General features: G+C 34.9%; 1 protein-coding gene across 2 annotated transcripts in view; it reads left to right on the top strand.

Annotated features, from left to right (window-relative positions):
- The first annotated feature begins 460 nt into the window (after window positions 1-460).
- The window catches only part of LOC122715063 (pikachurin-like), a 189,036-nt gene continuing 167,523 nt past the window's right edge, over window positions 461-21,973 (top strand). The window contains exons 1-2 of one of the 2 annotated variants that reach the window (XM_043936974.1): window positions 461-585; window positions 1,982-2,265. In XM_043936974.1, the coding sequence (XP_043792909.1) occupies window positions 2,151-2,265 (115 nt within the window). In that variant the 5' untranslated portion in view covers window positions 461-585; window positions 1,982-2,150. Of the gene's footprint in view, window positions 586-812; window positions 920-1,981; window positions 2,266-21,973 lie in introns of those variants that run through there. The other variant, XM_043936976.1, reaches the window with a different exon arrangement.

Genomic DNA, 21,973 nt, shown 5'->3' with positions numbered 1-21,973 from the left:
ATCTTTAAATCTTTCTACTTCTTTCAAATTGAAAATATATATATTGTAAAGAAAAATCTTTTATGGTAAATTTTAACATTCTTTACATTTTACTATTAAGCTTGATATGTATATAAATTTCGATGTCAACGATAAATCTTTGTATATATATATATATTTCCTATAAAATTTTACATACAATGATACATGAATAATATGTTTATAAAGTTTTTTTTTTCAATTACATATATAAAAAATTATATATTATATAACTGATTTTTTTCTATTCTCGAAAAGTTTACGGTTCTGAGTTCCGATCGTTTGAGGTGAAATGTTTTCAAGGGGTTAGTAACGCACTTCAAAAAAAAAATGGCGGCCGATCGAAGGCGGTGGCGTTATGACGCATGCCACACGGCCAAGCTCGGCGTCCCTCGGCGGCGCCACCGTCGACTAATCCCCGCAGTTCGATTGGAGACACCGGCCGGCATCGACGGCTGTTGTGGAGCTCCCTTCACTTTCGTGTTCGCGCGTGTGTTAAAGTCTCTTTAGTAATCATATCTTTCTTTCTTTTGTCTTGAACAACGATCGTGAGATCATTCTTGATAGGTACAACGTCTAAATGAATGTTTCCGATCGTTACTTTTCCGTGTTCTTTTCTTATCATTCTTCTCTACCTTCCTTTTCTATCGCGGTGAAATATTTCTTTTACGAGTGTCTTTAATAAGCTATCTCATTGAGTTTTTCTTTTAATATATTAAATTAATCAAATAATCGTAAATATATCGCGAAAAGTGGTGTATATACAGTTATTACTTTCTGTGATTTCAAACGTTCGTGCCGTGGCGTTGTCGATCGTATTGCGTAGTTCCGATTCGTGTGACATAACTATGGTTTCAAGCAGTTCAATTGTGGTCATTGAACTATATGAAGATTAAGGAAGGTAGAGAGTTTAGAATCTGTTCGACATACTTGATAGTTTATGTTTGAGCTTAAATCATCTGGTAGTGTCAAGAAGAATTGCGTCGAAATAAGATAGTTATCAGTTTTCTTTCGAGGAAAGCTGCGTTTGCTATGATCTTCACCGGGCCTGCTATTTAAACTTTCTGCTTTTAATATGCTTTTAATATCTTTCAAAATACGTTATTATAAAAATTGTTATGACTGATGTAAATAAACAATAGTTAATTATTTAAATATATTTTCCATCGGTTATTTTTTCTTTATTCTCGATATTATTCTTGATATTATTCTCGATATTTCTCGATTTATTTAAAATTATATATATATTTACAACTTTAATAATACCAACATTTTTATCTAATTTTAGTTCAAAATTGTATTAAAATTTCATTATTTCTTTCATGTTTCAATTTTTTCTTCTTCTTTTTTCACAAAAAAGTATTTCTCTTTGAACGTTATAAAATATGCATATCGATCAATATCGATGCAATATCGATTAATATCGATATGCATACGTAGTGAATTTGCATCGGATATCATTCGGGAAAATAAAGACCGATCATTTGCCGACGTAACAAGTACAAGTACGACAAATATAGGTAAGAGATCTCATTATACGCACAATTGAATGTTAAACTAGCAGTGACATGAAAAGAGTTCTCTACCAATAGAGGACACACGGTACGAAAGGACATAGGTTAAAAGTACGCGACTGTGCTATGTATTAGTGTACATTCACGAGTAGCTGGCCCGGCATGCTTCGGTGTATACACAAGCTGAAAGTGGAAGGCAGACAATTGTCCACTTTTTACGCCGTAGCCGTGTTATTATTGCCATATACTCGATACGATATATGTCTTCTTGACACGACCTCGTAGTTCTCTCAGAATGTTTCGGTTGTATACGTTCGTGTTTCGAGACACTTGACCGAGTGCCTTCGCATTGTCCATACAAAAGAAAAAGAAAGAAAAAAAAAAAAAGTGTTCCGCGCTACCTAGTGTTATTATACAGTGATCTTCATACGCGTTTTTTCTATTTATAGAATCGATTCAAATCGAGAAGTGTCGCTGATCGATCGAAACGCGATATCAGTGTGCTTTCTACGCGACGGTGAACTCGCGATAATCGATAGTCGATCGAGAAGTTCGATTTGCGAGAAATGCGAAAGTGAACTCAGTCGGGGCGAACGCGTGCATGTACATCGCAGGACGATGGCTGAACTTCGTGTTTATCGGTTTTTTGTGATCTTTGTTCATCTGGCGATTGTCTTGGTGTTTGCTCAGAATCCTATCGAGGAGAAGACCACATTCGAGGCTGCTTTTCAAGGTAAGTGTAATCAATCATATTTATCAATCATATTAAAGTCGATGCCGACCGCCGACATCTTTAGAGATGTATTCGATCAATTTGGAGGGAATGTATGCATTCCCATTGCATCGATTTATGTTTCATTTTTTCGTTCTTAGTAGAATATATATTTATCATTCAAAAGTATATTTGTTTACTTTTAACGTGTTGATGATTTAATTATCAAATAACACGTAAACGAATCAAAAACGATTTTACTTTTTATTATTTTATGGTTATGTATTGTCAAGTATAATAGCGCGGGAAAAAGTGACATCTAAAGTTGGCGTTCGTAATTATCAAATTTTTTAAAAACGTTTTATTTTAAAAATTTTTTATTTGTAACTATTTAATTAATTTTAAATTATAAATCAGATAAAGAGAGAGAGAAAAGTAGATACGTATGTACGTTTTTATGAATATTTTTAATTCTTATAAGATTATATATGTTTCGTATATGTATTATTTTATTTAGTTTTAATTTTAATTAATATATGACTATATTCTTATCTTAATATATTCTTATCTCTTTTTAATAATTATAACAATATATAACATATATTACATATAACATGCCAGATAATTTTTATTTAGACAACAAATGCATTTATAACGCAATAAACGTCTCGTTTTTTACAATCGAAACATTTACAATCATAATTGAACAAATTTATAAATAAAAGTTAGATTTTAACTTTTAATTTTTGTCGTGTAAAATTTTAAATTTCATATGTTCCATTCTACATTTTGGAATTTAAATTGAAAATTATTTTAAAAATAATGACTAGTAATTTTTTCAAATCAGTATCTTTACAAGTTTCAAATTTTCTCTACATATTACATCGATACAGTATCGTAAATTTTTAATAGAATGTAAAATAAAAATTAAATAGGATAAAAAATTAGGTCAAAAGGGATTAACGTTCATCAATAGTCGATTACCTTTGTCAAATGGCAATTCAGTAATAGAAGAACAGATAGTACGCGTTAATCGAAGCGAAAAATAAAATTTGATGAAATGTTGTGTTTATGCATACGTATGTAATGTTCACGTTTAGTGAATTTCCGTGCTGTTAATTATTATTGTAAATTTTCCCGGTAAACGTTCCAATACATTGAATACATTTGTATTACACTCGAAAATTTATTTCCATTTCATCGAGTGTGTTTTTATCGACGCGATGAAAATTTCAACGATGCTCGCCCGAATTACATCCTCTGTCCACCCCCTTACCATTTGTCAACGTTAGCTTTATCCATTCGGGTAACATTTTTATAATGCGTATACGCATATCCTTCGTACATACACCGCCGAGTCGAAACTTAATTAACGTTTGTATATTTGCATACCGGGTTTTGTCGGTTGGCAAATGAATCCATATTGACAAAATCTACTACGAATGCATTAGCAAATTTTCGAAAACTATTTTGAATACGCAAATCCCACTTTCGTGGGCTGCAAATATGTAGTTGCGACAGAAAAAGCATTTGTCATACGTAACATTTACCATTTCGAAACATTTACCATTTCGAAACATTTACCATTTCGAAACATTTACAATCCGAACCGAAACATTTTCAATACGGGCTCGTTTCTGCGACGTTTTCATTCGTTATTTATACGATATCAATTCAACGAATATTCTGGATTAATTTTTTTGTACAGATGCGAATGAAATAAAAATCATTATATTCGTGTTCATAGTTGTTTCTCATTGATTCTCATAATCAATGATTTTTGATACATTTATGATACGTTTATGATACACGTAATATCTTGTTATCGAATATTAAGATCCATATCTTAAGTAGTATAGAATTATCCCCAAACAACGTTCAAACAACGGATGACAATTATTCCTCAAAAGTAGATTAACAATACGATACCATATTCACAAATTCTATAGTAGCTTCAGACGAATTAACCCACAAGAGAGTTAGCTAAGAGTCAGAATTAACCCTCAAGTCTGAGAAATGTATCGCGAGTTAGATTTAACTTTCTTTTATACGCTATATCTCCAACACACACACATCGTATTCGTCACGCATTTCTCAAACAATGTTGCATTTTTCGGTTCCGGTTGCGCGCGATTTAAGCGCGTGCACGCGTTGCAATGGTAACGTGCCAGATAACATGGCACGTTGCGCTAATGTTAATGGCAAACGGTCACACAGGGGATGGTTGTTCCCTTTGCGAGATCTCCGTGGACCCATTTGCTAATAGCCAGAAAGCAATTAATATCACGGTCAGTTACTGCCCTTTAGACATCACGGATGCGTACTAAGCTGTTTAACGAATACGACAAGTTTCCCTTAACCTAGAAATATTCCCCTTGAACGATAATTGTGAATATTTCGACGAAATATCTTTGTATTGCGATGCAATTCATCGACGAGTATAAATTCCTTTCCCGTCGTTATAGATTTATTTGAATTTCTGATTCAAGAAGATATGGAGATATGAATATTGGCAGGATTTTAGTTACAATTTCCTTTATTCGATGAAGAATTTATTGAATCCAATGTTGGGGTAGAAGATTTTTTTTAATCGTGTTCGAGTATTATTAGATAATTCGAAAATTGGTCAATTTTTCGCGGTACGATATATGAATTTTTTTTTTTTTTATTTGGAATAAAAATCTTTGCAATTTATATAATTATTTCAAAATAGTATAAAAGATTGTAGGATTTATAAGTTCTTTAAAAGGTTGATTGATTGCGTTGTTTATAAAAGAAAAAATTAAATGATTAAAATTGGCATTGAATTCGTACATTATTATCGTACAAGGATTACATTTAAACTCGATTCCTTCCTCGATTCTTCATCCCATTTTTACATCGGTAAATTTCTTGGACGATATTCAAAATCATAATTAAATTCAATCCTTCCAAGGAACCAAAGTACGTAATTCACCGAGCACTGAACTTGGAAGGAAAAACAATTTCCCCCGTTGCAGTTTCAACCCCCGCTATTTCAAACAATCCAGTTGTACAGAATCCATTTAGAAAGCGAAAAAAGGGCGGTTATTTCGGATGAAAAAGGGGAACAAAAGGCTTATCGAACGGCCAATGTATCCTTAACAAGAGAGTAACTCGACGAATTCAAACGTGGTGAAGGAAATCGTGGAAAAACAATACGAGATAGAAAAGACGCATTAATCCGTTCGTGTATTTGAGCTACGTAATTCTCAATAGGGACAATAGGGAATGAGGAAAATGGATTAACGATCGATCGATCTCCCTGTAAACAAAAGCGAATTTATGCATTTTCAAGTAGAAAAGGCGAGACGTGTCCCTCACGAACGAACGAATTTCGCTCATTTCGCTCCCTCTCCTTTGCTCTCGTTTCTCCTTCGATCCTCTCTCTCACCTACTTGCTTCTTCTCCTTCCCTAAAAAAGGACAACCTCTCTCAGTTCCTGAATATAACTCCTTCCCTCGCCTTTTTCCATACCCTTGCTTATTTTTTTTACCCCTTTTCATCTTGGAGAGGATTGGGACGAGGAAGGTTGCTTGCTTGCTAGTCGAACATGATATCCCCTCCCCCTCCCTCCGGCGCGAGAAGCAATCATCGGCTCGCAAATGCACTCGAGAAAGAGTTCCATCGGCGCCGCTGATAAAATCTCTTATGAGGCTGCCGATCGAAGGCGGCCGATAAAAATGCAATGGCGGCGGAGTCGAGTCACGGGAAATTTTATATTCGGTTCCATTTCGATGGGTAGGGGCGAAAAGGAAGGCCTTCTGCTCGCGGGCCGACGATCGAAGCGTGGAAAAAATTGTGAAAAGTCGCGTTTCGATTGGACGAGTTGGTGAGATTTGAACGTGGAAATTGTTGTTGGAAAGGGGATGGAACGTGCGGAGGAATTTATCGGGCGAGAATGACCTCTTCTGGGGGGGTTGAGTCTAAAGTAAATTGGAGGTTTCTTGGTTATTGGATGTATTAGGTTGGGTGTAGTTGATCTTCTAATTGAACGATACGATTTCTATGAAAAAGTTTTATATAGGATTGCGTATATACTTGAAGAAGTTACGTGTTATTTTATCTCGTGGAAGTGGAGGTGGAAATTATTTATTTTTTGAGATTTTTGATCTCATTGTAGATTTTTATGGTCGTTGTCAGAGGATCGAACAGGAGAAATGAGATTTGTATTTTTATTTTTGTTGGTTTTTTTGACTTTAGGGTTACTTGGAGTGAATAGAAGTTTAATATATAGTCGAAAGGAGAAATAATAGATTCATAGATTAAATTTTTGCAGATCGTCATTGATATTCTGTCATTCAATATTTTTAACATACTTAAGTGAATGGTAAAAATAAATATTTAATCTTGAATTAAGATAAAAAGTTTTGACGGTATGGCATTGATTGACACTGTCAATTTCACAACGTAGATATCGAATTTTTGTAAAAAAAACCAAAAATATAACTTATATCTTTTTCATGCAGTCTACATACATATACGTTTATAATTGAATAATTCTAAAATAAAATATTCGTCTATTTTTTTACGATTATATTAAATGTGAATTGAAAATGTGAATTCTTTTTTTTTTTTAAATATGAAAATAGAAATTCTTCGAATAGAAAACGAGCGTTCGCGTTTCAGAGCTTCATAAATGAAGATTAATTGAAAACTCGGTCAACCATCGTATTTTTTTACAGTTTGTAAACGTATTTCTCTGATTTCACCTCGCCAAGTATATCAGTCTATAAATAATCATACCATTTAATCAAGTGGAATTGAAGTTTTCCCGAATAATTCACTTGATTTTATCGAATATCTGTCTGCATTACCTATATTTCTCGATGGAATATTTAGAAGCAATAAAAATGTAGGGAGGAAAGAAATATAGACGAGACGATACGAGTACGATATTTACAAACCGTTCTACCGGAGAAAATCTACCTTAGGAAAAATCGATTCCTCGTGATGTTACACGTCGACTTTGTAATTGTACTTATTGCTTATTTATTCTTCGTTTTGATCGATGTATCGATAAAACTAGGTACGTAAAAAGTGACAGAAATTTTCCCTATAAAAAAATTCCAAAGTAACTATATATCGATCGTTCCCAACTAGAAAATCGAATCTTTTTCGATAGAATTTTTATTTTGAGATTTTTTTTTACTCATTGAAAAATATTGTAATCAGTCTTTCGTTAACGATGATTCGAGACGAAGAAATTGGATTTGAAAAAAAATGAATGCTTCTCTTGTATCTTTGATAACGTTCCTATGGATTCTTCGATTCTTTGTGCACGTTATGAACAGGACGAGTGAATAATGGAATAGGTTGTTCTAAGAGAATTTAAATTGCGTTCCACTGATGGCACTGTTTCGCGAGGCGCATCACGAGCTTATAGTCGGCAACTCATTTGACCTTAACATGCTTGCAGGGAGATATACTTTCGAGGGGAAGCATTCCCAGAGTTCGAATCATTATGTCCCTAGTTTTCCATGAAAATATTCCATTTCTTCGAATCCATCCGAATTTCAAATCTTTCAAACGATGTAGTTCAGTGAACTGAAACATTGAAAATCGTCAATATCAAACAATTACAAATTGAATGAAATACATTTTTAGTATTAGAATACATTTTTTGGAACTTATATATATATCTAAACACTGAACTATTTTATTGCTTGTGGATAGAAAAGTAGATCGATGCAACAGCATACGAGAGATATTTTATTTGCTAACTCAAATTTCCAATATATATATATAGATATCCTCAAAAGATAAGACGTAACGATATCTTATTCGTGTACCTTGAAATTCGAAGACCAAGAGGTCTGGAAGACAGTGTTATAAAAGTGTTCGCCGCGAGGGGAAAATATTTGTTCGGGATAATTTCCAAGGGGTTAATCCATTCCAATTATTTACAAAGCACTATCGATCCGAAATGGTGGGACGGGAATGCGTGATTAATGCCTCTATTTCAATTATTTAACACATCATCTCGGTTCGTTTGGGTCTATTTACGATTCAACGTTGATTAATGGCTTTGCATCGCGGATGCGTCGGGCCACGTATGGGGATCGCATCCTAGAAATACCTATTAATCATACCAAGGATTGTCTATTGTACCGAAACAACAGTTTGCGGGCCCCGTTTAAGTACAAGCTGATACTTGGGACGGGTGCACAGGTGGTACGGTTTGCCCGGCGTGTTGGGCGTCGACAATGCGATGCGTGGGCGTACCTGTACCTGCACCAACTTCGCTGCGCATTTGTACCGGCCGAGTCAAACACGAAGCCAGGTCGAACTTAAGGCAACGGTACACAATTTGCGCTTCTCATGTACTATGCATTCGCAAGCTTGCCGCAACTGTATACACGAATATACCTGTGCGTGTGTATGCCTTTTGATTGGTTGATTCACCTATATACTATATGCATATATATATATATATATATACGCGTTGGCAATTAGATTGTGCTATCGCTTTTTGTCGAGGAACGAATCGAGTTTACGACGCGATGATTTCGTTATTCGATATTCGATATTCGATATTCTTGCTCGATGTATTTAGAGATCGAAATTTCGATTGATTTAATAAAGTTGATAAAGAGTCCCTTGGGAAATTATTCCGTTACATGTTTGAAATCTTGAAAATTGATTAGATCGTTATCGTTCCGATTTAAATAGAATTCCAGTAATGAAACAGATCTAATTCGAGTTCGATCGGTATAACAGTTATCATCATACAGGATATTAAAGGCTATCGTATCGCTCCTATTGCACCGTTTAAGTATCGTTAATAGTATTACTTTCAATTTTTCTTAAACTGACAAAAAAAAAAAAGAAATTTAAGGAATCAGATTTATTTTAATTTTCCGTCGATGAAAAATTTTCATTTAGATGTATCAATCTCTAGAAAAACTAGCGGTTCGATTCGCTCGTTCTCCACATCAGAAATCTTCTACCCTGTATAACATCTTCATTTCACTGATTGCGCCACTGATTTGCCCGAATCACCCCTTAATCGTTCAAATATTCTCGAAATCATTCTGGCGCGGAATGGGGCCACTGGCGTCGAGATTAACCATGCAATGAAACACACTTTAATTGCACATATTTATCGTGGATTAAAACGCTTCTCATCGCGGAACAGCCGTGTGCATATACCGGGTGACGAATTTCGCCTCGCCATTTGAATAATTTCACAGTTATTACGCGATAGACTCGTTCAACCCCCTACCTCCTCCCCTGCTTTATTATCGCGCTTCACGAAAAAAATCGAGCTTTTTATCCGGTAATCGTTCGTATAGTTTCCAACCATATTTTCCAACACGTCGAATTATTCAGTTTCCAAGGGTAAACGGCCGGCGGACCGGTTCAACGACAACAGGGCATCGTTTACACCCGGCTGGATCGTCGGAAAATTCGATCGTATATAAACGTTCAACCGTCCTTTCCCTTGCCCGGAAGCGGTCCGTGTCGTTGCTTGTAGGCTACAATATTAAATGGGAACGCAACAGAGGTTTTCGCGCCCCAATAGAGGGAAAATCGGAGCCACGAGCTGGTGCTATTTTTCGGTATTTTCGCTTTTATATGAGCGAACACTTTGCGTTTTTCCAGAATGGGGAACGAGAATGGAATTAATAGATTTTAAATGCGAATTTTATCATTAAAAAAAAAAATTGGTGTAGATTTAATAAAAATATAGAAAAGCAGATTTTTTTTTTTTAATCTTCGTGAAATTTTTTGATATCGGAATCGATAGATTTATCTTTACTTATATCGTATGAATAAAAATACGGACATTGTACATCCCTTCTCCCCATCCCCTGGAAAAATAAAGAAAAGGGATTTGAGAAAGGAATCTCGAGCACGGCTATTTTGCAGAAGCATTTAGTTTAGAGTGACCCTAGTCTACCGTGGAGAGGATAGTTAGCTTTTAATTACGTCCGAGGATCCGTTTAATCGCAGGGAGGAAAAAATATATGCGCGCGGTTGTGAAACGAGCCAGTGTTGGCATTTGAGAAAAGTCAGCCGAGCCTCAACCGTGAAAGGGAAAGGGTCGCGAGATTTGCGTGAATAGAAAGAGTTTAGAGTGGCAAAATTATATTTCACAATTATATTCAAATTATTTTTCTTCTTTCTCTCTTTCCTCACCATTTTTTTTTTCGTCGTGAAAAGTACGTGAAAAATTCACCCCCAGTTTTATTTTTCACTCTCTCCTCTCGTATCTTTTCTATATTTGTTTTTTTTTTCATTTTCCTTGTTTTTTTTTTTTTTATAATTATTTCAAAGAAAAATACGGCAACGGACGTGGACAAATGGAAAAGTTTTTAAATCGTTTCGCGGTAACGAAGGAGGGGCCGAGTTGTTAACAAAAATGGCCGAGTGTTTGTCTCACTTTTTTTACAATTGATTCAATACGCGTTCAAAGCGTATGAATGAAAAATAAACACTCGTTAGAAATTTATACCATTCGTAATTTCCTTTCGACATTTTTCTCGGTGCCGGTGTGTCGTCGGGCAAAGTTCACGAGCCTCGTTTGTTGTATTTGCCACCCACTCGCTTCTCCGCGGCGACACCGTGTCGTGATCGTTTTTTCGCTCTGAAATAACCAATGAATCGCGAGAGCACAGATGTCGTAAAAAATGTAACGGTGGTGGTCCATGATACGCGTGTGCGACGAGAATGAAAAATTCACAATTTTTGATACATACTTCGAAACATTGCCTATCCATTAATATCCCTTGAATCTTTTATCGATCCATCGGAAATATATTTTTTTTTTTTTTTGGAAGTTTACTATTAAACACACTATTGGAAATTCGATATTGCGTTTACATTGATTTTATTTCGTAATAGATTTCTAGTTTTTATTTGATCCACGTTTGTTAATATACAATGCGATTTCATTCTAGAAAGAGGATAATATTAATTTAATTACGTTAATCTGTACGAAACAGATTATTAACTTTGACATTTTAAAAAAGCGTAAGTTTAAAATTAGGGAGAAATTAAAAGATTTATCTTTTCTCTTTTTTGCGTCAAATTTTTCACGAGTATAATTCGATATAAGTAATTCAATCAAAAAAGTCGATTACTAAAAATCCTTCGACGGTTGATGCCATTCTTCCTTTGAAATTCCATCCCCAATTATCTATAATATCGATACATCTCAATCGATGATCGGTAAAATAATTTGTATTCCATTCTTCGATGCTTTCTGATTTCTCGTGACATTCTCTTTCATCCCTTTGCTAATAAATTTCATGGTGGAAACGAGAGAGATAACTTATCTCAAACTTCCCTTTCTCTCCACTTTTTTTTTTTCCTCGTTGAATTTTCGCCATCGACAACGACAGCTATTTATCCCCTGGAATCGAAGAGGACGAGGTTAGATGATGAGTAAATAAACGGGCGATGTTTTGAGGTAATAAATGTCCGTGCCGTTTCGTGGACAGCCAATCTTTTTCCTTATTTCGTTGTCACGCGGCCCCTTGAAAAAGCGCAATATCGTTCGATATCGTTTAATGCGAGCATCGGTTGGCGTGTAATTAAATAGAGAAGTGGAGGAACGAGCGTACAGGATTTCCAATTAAATTCCAACGTTATACGATACTTGGAGGAGGAGACGCTTTAATCAATCGTACAGGTTCGCATTTCTGTTGCTTCTTCGCGTAGGTAATTAGATATTGATTCGTTTACGTTTGGTTCATAAATTAGATAGAAATGAAGATTTATCGAGTGAATTTTGTTAACACCGTATAATAATACGGGAGAAAGAGAGTATTTTTATATAATATATTTCGTTTAATATTATAAATATTATAAATATTTATTATTTTTAGTAATAGAATTAAAAATAAATAATTTATTCCATTGTTGGAGGAAGGGGAAAAATTATTTTCTTGCCTCATTAGATCTCAGTGTGTGTTTGATATACATTTGCATCCTCTTATAATCGAGTCCAAGTCTAGTTTATAATTTAATCTTTTGTTAACACCACATAATAATAGGGAGAAAGAGAGTATTTTTATATAATATATTTCGTTTAATACTATAAATATTTATTATTCTTTATTATTCTTGCCCCATTAGATCTCAGTATGTGTTTGATATATATTTGCATCCTCTCATAATCGAGTCCAAATCTAGTTTATAATTTAACTTTTTGTTAACACAATTTAAATTTTGTTAACACTGCATAATAATACGGGAGAAAGAGAGTATTTTTATATAATATATTTCGTTTAATACTATAAATATTTATTAGAATTTATTATTTTTAGTAATAGGATTAAATAAATAATTTATTTCATTGTTGGAGAAAGGGGAAAATTATTTTCTTGCCCCATCAGATCTCAGTGTGTGTTTGATATACATTTGCATCCTCTTATAATTAAGTCCAAGTCTAGTTTATAATTTAATCTTTTGTTAACACCGCATAATAATACGGGAGAGTATTTTTATATAATATATTTCGTTTAATACTATAAATATTTATTAGGATTTATTATTTTTAATAATAGGATTAAATAAATAATTTATTCGATTGTTGAAGGAAGAGAAAAATTATTTTCTTGCCCCATCAGATCTCAGTGTGTGTTTGATATACATTTGCATCCTCTCATAATTGAGTCCAAGTCTAGTTTATAATTTAACTTTTTGTTAATACCGCATAATACGGGAGAAAGAGAGTATTTTTATATAATATATTTCATTTAATACTATAAATATTTATTATTCTTTATTATTCTTGCCCCATTAGATCTCAGTGTGTGTTTGATATACATTTGCATCCTCTCATAATTGAGTCCAAGTCTAGTTTATAATTTAACTTTTTGTTAACACCGCATAATACGGGAGAAAGAGAGTATTTTTATATAATATATTTCGTTTAATATTATAAATATTATAAATATTTATTATTTTTAGTAATAGGATTAAAAATAAATAATTTATTCCATTGTTGGAGGAAGGGAAAAAATTATTTTTTTGCTCCATTAGATCTCAATTTGATATACATTTGCATCCCCCCATAATTGAGTCGAAGTCTAGTTTATAATTTAACTTTTTGTTAACACCGCATAATACGGTAGAAAGAGATATTATTTTTATATAATATATTTCGTTTAATACTATAAATATTTATTAGGATTTATTATTTTTAGTAATAGGATTAAATAAATAATTTATTTCATTGTTGGAGAAAGGGGAAAAATTATTTTCTTGCTCCATTAGATTTCAGTGTATGTTTGATATACATTTGCATCCCCCCATAATTGAGTCCAAGTCTAGTTTATAATTTAACCTTATCTTGAATACGTTTTTCTAACTATTCTAATTACAGAGCTTGCGTGTAACAATTTGCCAACTAATAATTAGAATTTATAAGAAACTTTGTGTCAAATAATTATTATCCGTAAAGTTTCGTATCTTAATTATCGAACTTGTTACTATCACGTAAGAGAATCTATACATCGGGGGGTATTGGACTTAACTTATAATTTATTTTCGATTGTGCATTCGACATACGATTCCATACGTGAAATCGTGTAATGCGCATTTGGCCGGGAGATCGATAAAACCGTGCTCTTAATATTTCAGCAACGAATCTCCCTTGTCAAGACTGATCTCTGTTCGATTTGTTTTCTAATTGCGCGATTTCGTTCGAAACTGGTTCCCCTGATAGAGAGAGAGAAAGAGAGAGAGAGAGAGAGAGAGAGAGAGAGAGAGAGAGAGAGAGAGAGAGAGAGAGGGATTTTTGAATAATTGCGCGACCGTGCAATTCCGACTCTCGTTTCCATTTTTATCCAGATAAATGTCGCGCTGTATAATATTCTAATTGAATCGATTTGCGATCGAACGTGTAATTAGTCTATCACGGCTAATAAAATATAAATCTGAGAGAGAGAGAGAGATAGAGAGAGAGAGAGAAAAGAAAACGCATCGATTCGGATATCGAGTAAAAAGATCGATTCAATAAGAAATGTATATTCTTTTTTTATACCTTTTATCTCTGATTTCGACACACTCGCGGGTGTAACGCCCTCGTGTATATAGGTTATTCCATTCAGTATCTTTTTCGGGCGTAGTAATATCGATTCTCGAGCGAGAAAGACGTCGATATGCAGCGTGGAACACGTCGAATCCGCGGCAATACGACTTCAGAATAGAATATTACACCCGTTGTTGGAGAAAGAGAGAGAGGAAGAAACAGTCAGATTTCTCTCGTCGGCCAATATTAGCATCCATGTCGGAACGAACAGCTGTATAAATCCAACGTTTTTCAAGTTGCGATATCGATATCGGTTAAGAATAAATGTTGCAATTCGTCGTATACATAACGAATTCATTTGTGTACACAATGTGCATTTCGTATGTTTTGTCCGATTCAATTTTTCTCTATCTTGTATTCCTCGTGTCAGACACGGGAAAATGATTCTTAAAAGACGTTTATATTGTATTCATTATTCTTTTTTCCGACGATCGTATTGATTGAAATTGCATCGAAACGAATGAATTATTCCCAGAGGATTCGATCAATCTTTCGAATCAGAGTTTCGTTAAAATCTTTCCTTCAAAATTACGTATTCCTCTGTAAAAATGGTTGACACGTACGCGTCAACGTCGTCCCGATCCCCATCATCGAAATTGAATTTCGTTTCGTTTTTCCTTTCCAACATTTCTCACCCCCCCCTCGAACGATTAATAGTCACGCAGCTAAAAATATATAATCGTGGCGCGGAATTGCCGTTGCATTTCCACCGCCAGTGGCTCGTTTTTTCTCATCCGTCGAGCCAGATATGGGTTGGCTCGGTCGAAAAATGTAATTCGAAGAGAAGAAACCGAAGAAGAAGAAGAAACACTTTTCTTTTTTTTCTTTGCGCAGCCAACCAAGATCCATCGATCGGTCGAAGGAAGAAGAAGGTAATGACCAACCCGATCGATGGCCCAGACCTCGTTTCTTATTCGCCTCGTGGAAAGAAACGAGTCCCAAGAACCCAACTTCCCTAACTCGATCGGTCGAAACTAATAGAAACTCGATGCGTCCTGCGGATAAAGAACTCGTCCTTTATCCCTCGAGAAAAGTAATGAACCGTATGCCCGGGATATAGATATTTGTTGTCTCACCCAGATATTTGATCCACCGTTCGTTTTTTTTCGTTCGAATATTCTAACTAATTATCCTCTCTTCCTATTACATTGAAAATCCTTATCGTCGATTGATTTGTAATTTTTAAATGTTCAAACGCGTCGAAGATATTAGATATATCGTTCTGTAAAAAATAATTATTAATCTTCTCGTGAAATTATTCTGTATATATCGAGATATAAACGAGGATGGATACGTTCGGGCAACAGATGCATTTATAATTCACGATGTTTCGAGTGTTGGAACCAAGTCTGAAGTCTGAAACTTGGAGGGAACTTTTTCTAACTACGCGAAACTATATCTTCCTGTCATTCTTCTGTCACGGAAACAATTTTAATTCCCCTAGTATCTCTTACCATTTCTATGTTGAACCAGTGAAAGCATTTTGTAACTTTTAGTCCCTTAGTATAATTTGACTGGGCGAAAAAAATATCTATTTCTAATTTTTAAATTATGTTTCCTATTATTAAATCAACTATTTTCGGATTTTGTTACAATTAATTCTTTTAAAAAGAATTTAACGTATTTAGCATATTTTCTTTCTGTATTTTATTCGTTCGAATAAACACATGTCTCGTACTCGATGTATTTTGTCATACCTTTCTTTGTCCGAACGTTCGTTCCATCATAATGGTAAATCACCCTCGATTCGCTTTCTCTCCATTGTCTGCATTGTCCTCCCTATATATATACCGACCACTTTAAAGAACATATTCATCCCTCCTACGTGCATACACGTAAATACCCTCTTATTAATCACCAGCCATTGACCAATCAAAGAGTTGTAAATTAAAATCTCATCAAGAGAGGAAAATATTCCTCCTTATCTCTCAAATTTCGACAAAGTTGTTAGAAACGTGTTATTCGTCATCGTAGAGAATTGTTCGAATCGAAATCTGTGATTTGTATCCTGAAAAATTCGTAAAGTAAAACGTTCCAATGTCGGTCCACGATTGATCATTAAATCAATTCCTCTCCATCGAGATATTAATATTAGCGAGAGGAATGCAGAGGCGTGAAATTCATTACGGAACACGATACGCTTCCTCGAAGAATCAATTAACGCGAAATCGTCGATCCATTCTCGATAATTAATCGAATCGAGCTTTCATTGTTCTTAAATAGAAACCGATGAATTTCCGACGGAAAGGGAATAAAAAGGAAAAGAAAATAAACAAAAAAGGGGAGAGTAAGAAGCAAGGGTAAGAAACGAGTGAAAAATTCATCGTCTATCGAACAATCTATCTTCCTCCCTCCGTTTTCAATCCTCCCAGTATTATTTCGTCGGTATACATCCTTTTGCGAGGTTAATTAACGCGATTCGCGAGAGTTTTCGTTTCTTCGAGCGGATGAAACTTGGAGGGTGGAAATTTGCCCGTGAAAAGGAGCAAAATTAAGTGGTCCATCCGCGACTGTATCTCTCCTCCGTGGCGTGTTCGTGGAAAATATGGTGTATAAAGACCGTCGGATGAAGCGGTTTCGGGGGGGTTGATTTCGAGCGCACGAGGGATTTATATGGCCGATGAAAAGCCTTAAAATTCGAGAGACGAACGTGGGTCGGCTCTTGGGACTGATAGGAAAACTACTGATCCTCGGGCTTGTACGATAACCCCTCGAGCCGAGGATTTAATTGAAAAAGATGACGAAAAGTTCGGGAAAAAGTCACCCCTTGCTGGACGAATGATCAATCGATGGCGATTAATTATCGTAGTATATGATTATTGTAGTATTGAAATCTTTGATAATTATTAAAAATGGAGGAGGGAAATGTTTTCTTCTTTTGAGGGGTATTTGTATTATAGATCGTTGAGGATCGTTTCATTTTTGAATACGGATTGATATGAATGCATTCTTTTTATATTTTCGTTTAGAAAAATATAGGAGAATTGCACAAGAAGATGATAATTAAAGAAATTTATATATCACGTATATTGAATAATTATGTTTTTTTCAACTTTGGTAGACCATTTATGTTTAATAAACTGTGATTTTCCTAAGTATTTAAGCCCTCAAATGAATCTTAGGGTAAAAAAAAAAAAGAAAAAAAACTTGGGAAGTTGGGAAGAAGGAGTTGAGGGAACGGAGAGAGGATGGAAAAGTTGAGAATCTAGTAAAGATTAATAGAGCATGTAGTAAAAGAATTAGTAGAGACGAGGGATTGAGAAGTTCGATTATGAGCGCATTATCTCGACTTTTTTTTCTATAAAAAAGGAAAAAATTACCTTTTATTTCTCCAATTAAAATTCAATTGGGAGAACCGAGTAAATTATTAAATTTAACATAAACGTTACGTTCGAACAGAACATCGTGTTACTTCGAATTATGTAGATCGAGCAGGGTCCATAAATTTTGATGTTGCGTATGTAAAGCCTGTAAACAGCCATGATAAATCGATCATTCTGCATGTGCTTTGAATGCAATATCAAATCTAGTTATTCCTGTCGTTTGCAATGGCAATTACCTTTTTTCATCGCATTTAAGCAACATTCTTCAAGCGATTTAAGCGATTCTTTCTTCCATTCAGCATGCAGCTTACTCTTTATCATTAAAACAAGTTGATACATAAAAATTGAACGTTTCAATCACTCCTTTACGAAGTTAACGACATTGCACGTATCGTTTTAAAATAATGTCAATTAATGGAGTGTTATCTCCAAGAGTAGACTTAGCAGATTAAAAATTCCCTTTCCGCTTTAACGATTTAGGGTTAATTACCAATCGTGAAAATTTCCACCTTCTTGGAAACTGCCTAGTTAAACCTGCTAAAGAGAAAGTTGTATTTATATTAGTTAGATGCCAACCCGGATATCTTTACCCAAGCTACTTACTACGAAACTTTCGAACTCTAGATAATCGTGAGTTAAAAATCGTCGATTCATTGCCGTAATCCAAGGTTCCATTAAGATTTTGGTATTAAAAAAATCCCATCACATTTTCTCAATGTAAAATTACGAATCTCTGATTCTCTTTAGAAACAATCTTCTATTACCTTCTACTAAGATTATTCATAATCAGTTACGTAGAATGGAAATTTTTTAATTCATCATATTATTACATTAATCTAAATCTCCATTTCCAATTAAATTATTAAAGAAACAAAAGAAAAATCATTGATAGATTCTTCTTCATCGTACATAATTTCCAAAAGTTCATCATTCAACTTTTGTCCCATTTTTATCCTACAAAAAATAAAACTGAAGATAAAAAACCTGAAGATAAAAAATGAAAGGGAATTAAATTAAATCTTACCTTTTAAACCACCATCCTCCTACACCTATTTACGTTCAATTTTACAATTTCACAGATATAAATTACAGATTAATAAAAAGTAATTGATCGTTGTCGAGTCACGTCCGTTTGAAATCAGAACTTAGAGAAATCGAAAACGTGCCGTTCACGAAGCTTTTCTTCTCTTCACACGAGCAACTTTCGGAATCGCGTTACGGAATAAACGTTCGTTCGGTTCACGCTTGCAGTTTGCGCTCAAACGCGAGTTCAATTACGCGAGGCGGGCGTAAAGGGGTGCAGAAACGAGTTTCTCGTCGAGTCGTCTCGTGGAGGCGACGGATTTTCGAATTTTCGACCGAGGATAAAGCGATAAACTCGCGGTAACGCGAAGCCTTTCCACTGTGCGCAAGTGGAAAGTGAATTACAAACAAAGGATTTCCAGGAATCCAAGGATATACATCTACCTTCCATCTTTCGTCTCGTCTCGGGCCAATTTTCCTTTTATCGGAATGATGAAACGTTTCCAAATGTGTTCGAACGAAGCACGTCGTTTCGCGTTTGAATTAATTGAGAGCGCGTGGTCGATTTGTTTCTCGCCAGAGATGGAAAATAGGGGCGAAAATGTTGAATTTAATTCGATAGGAGGGGAAGTGTATTAGATAAATAAGTACGTATATACACGTATATTCTCGACGAAAATTCTATAGATTGTGGATAGATTGTATTTATCGCATTATTCGAGATGATTGCTATATATATATATTATCAGTATCGTAGAATCTTTTGATTAAAGTTTCCAATTAAAATCCAATGGAATATATTACCTCGTATTTTAAATTTGTCTTTCCAGATTTTTATTCGATCGTAAAATCGTATTGGAAACATTACACATCCGACGAAGGGAAATTGTATTTCGCTTAAAATTTATTCAATTTTCTCCAAGTTCTCGTTCACTCCTACATTCGATCATCAATAAACAATTTTCCAATTGGGTCGTTTAAATTTTTGATTCCAATGATGCCAATTCCTTTCAAAAACTCGACGAAAAGAATTAAAAAGAATAACGATTCAAGCTTCAAGAAAAATGATTACCTACGCATTATCGACGAATGATTACCCCTCGAGTGCTTTCACTTTCTATTCGCGCGACAAAGTAAAAAACGAAGAAGAAAACGAGGAATTCGGACATTTTTCGCCATATGAATATTTATTCGACCAGTGATCGCATATTTTTGTATATCTTCGTCCACTTGTATATCAAGTGGAAAGCTTCTCTCTCTCCTTGCCCATTCTCTCCACTCGTCCCTGTTATTCTAATTTCCCAGGCCAGGTTAAAGGTAACGATTGAAATGATAACGAGCCGAGAGGCAGGAGCCTCTTTATGCAATAATATTTCTCCGAGGGCGGAATTTTAATGGGGGGAGGATGGAGCTTTCTTTATTTACAACCGCGACCTACTTCGATTTATAACGGCGGAACTGGGATCGCTCATCCCGGCCATTAGCGCCAGGTAATTAGACGGGCTGGCTTCCAGTTTTCACCACAACGACCAGATTAAAACGCGTTCACACCGGGGTTTACCGGCCGACCTTATATACAAATGTCGTCTTATCTCTGCTTCGAAAAAAATTACACTGCAATTTGTGAAAATTCTGTTTCGGGGAGGAGCGGCAATTTAACGCGGGGCGAGTTTAATTTGTCCATCATTAAACCGGATGAGAGTGTGTGCTAATCTTCTTCTTTTTTTTTTTTTCATAATTAATCAATGATCAATTTCTAATGCGAGTAATATTTTTTAAATTTATCAGAGGGAAGATTTCTCTTCTACGATTGTGCTCTTCTATGATTTTAAACTCTTCTGAGATCTGAGAAACTTCTAATGCGAGTAATATTTTTTAAATTTATCAGAGGGAAGCTTTCTCTTCTACGATTGTGCTCTTCTATGATTTTAAACTCTTCTGAGATCTTCTGAGAAACTTTTACTTAACCTTAAATTCTATCTTCTTCTTTGTTTATTATTTTATGAATTTCATTATGTATATTTGTATTATCGAAAACAAAATTACAACGGGTTTCACAGATCGATATTGTGATCGACGAACCCTTACTTCTCTGAAGATAGAGAAACTGGCGAGACCATCTCTTGCGCGGTTCGAACAGTGCACGATTCCACGAAATAATGAGAAATAACAAGAAACTCTTGGACTCTTGGACGTTGCGTCCTCGATTGTTGCATCGAATTAAAAAAATCGACGTTCAATGCAAAAATGGAAATTCGACGGATCGATGGAATTGGAATCAAAGAAAATCACGCGAATCGGGTATCGACATTCTGCGGGTAGTGTAATTGATCGCGACATTATTCCCACCAGTGCCGTATATATATATATATTCCCCTCGTTCCTCTAGGGATTCTATCCCCCTCCATGTCCTTTCTCTCTCTCTCTCTCTCTCTCGTTATAATTAGAGAAGATATTTAATGAAACTCGACGGAAGTCGATCGCGCGCACGACGCATGAAAACGATTTTAATTAGTCACCGCGGGGTGAAACGTAGCTTAATTTTGTCCTCCTCCTCCTCCTCCTCCTCCTCCTTTTCCCCCACTTAACATCAAAATTGAGCAACGTGACAGTCCGTGCCCCCCTCCCCTCATTAAGAGAATTCAGATCCCAAAGTTTCTTTATCGGCAATTCCGCTCTTTGACATTGTCGTTATCCGGAATGAAATTCGAAGCCGTTTCATCGTTCTCTTTATCCTTCTCTTTTCTGTTTTCCGGTCCTAATTGATTTTCATTGCTTTGAAAATATATACGTGAGTGTTATCATATCAATGGCTTCGTTAGTGATTTAAATTATTGTTAATCCTTTTGTAGTGAAACAGCGTTTAATGCCTCTTTGATCCCTTTGTGAGGATTAATTGAGGGGAGGGGTGGAGGGGGGATAAGGATATTTCGTCTATTTTTCATTTCTATTAATTTTTTTTTCGAGAGTGAAAAGGGGCAAAGACGACGATTCTTAAGAAGGGAGTTGAAAATGGAGGAATAAAAATTCGAGAAAGCTTCGTTTTTTTCGAATAAATCAAGTTTGGAGAATTTTCACAGTTGGAATTGAATTAGATCTTTCGTTATTATTATCATGTATTATCATGTAATTTTATAATTTGCTCTTTAATTTTGCTCTTTTATTACGAGATACTGTCTCGTTCAGACACGCATATTGAAGTAAAAAGAGCTTAGGAATAAACGATCTATGAAAAGTTCGTAGATAATCGTCGATAAATTGATCTCGTATTCCTTTGCGGATAATCCACTAAAATCCGCCAATAAAATCATAAATAAAATAA

Source organism: Apis laboriosa, unplaced genomic scaffold (assembly GCF_014066325.1).
Source record: "Apis laboriosa isolate Shangri-la unplaced genomic scaffold, ASM1406632v1 scaffold34_cov151, whole genome shotgun sequence".
Taxonomy (NCBI): domain Eukaryota; kingdom Metazoa; phylum Arthropoda; class Insecta; order Hymenoptera; family Apidae; genus Apis; species Apis laboriosa.
Note: the sequence above shows the minus strand (reverse complement) of the source record. Positions and strands in the feature narration are given on the sequence as shown.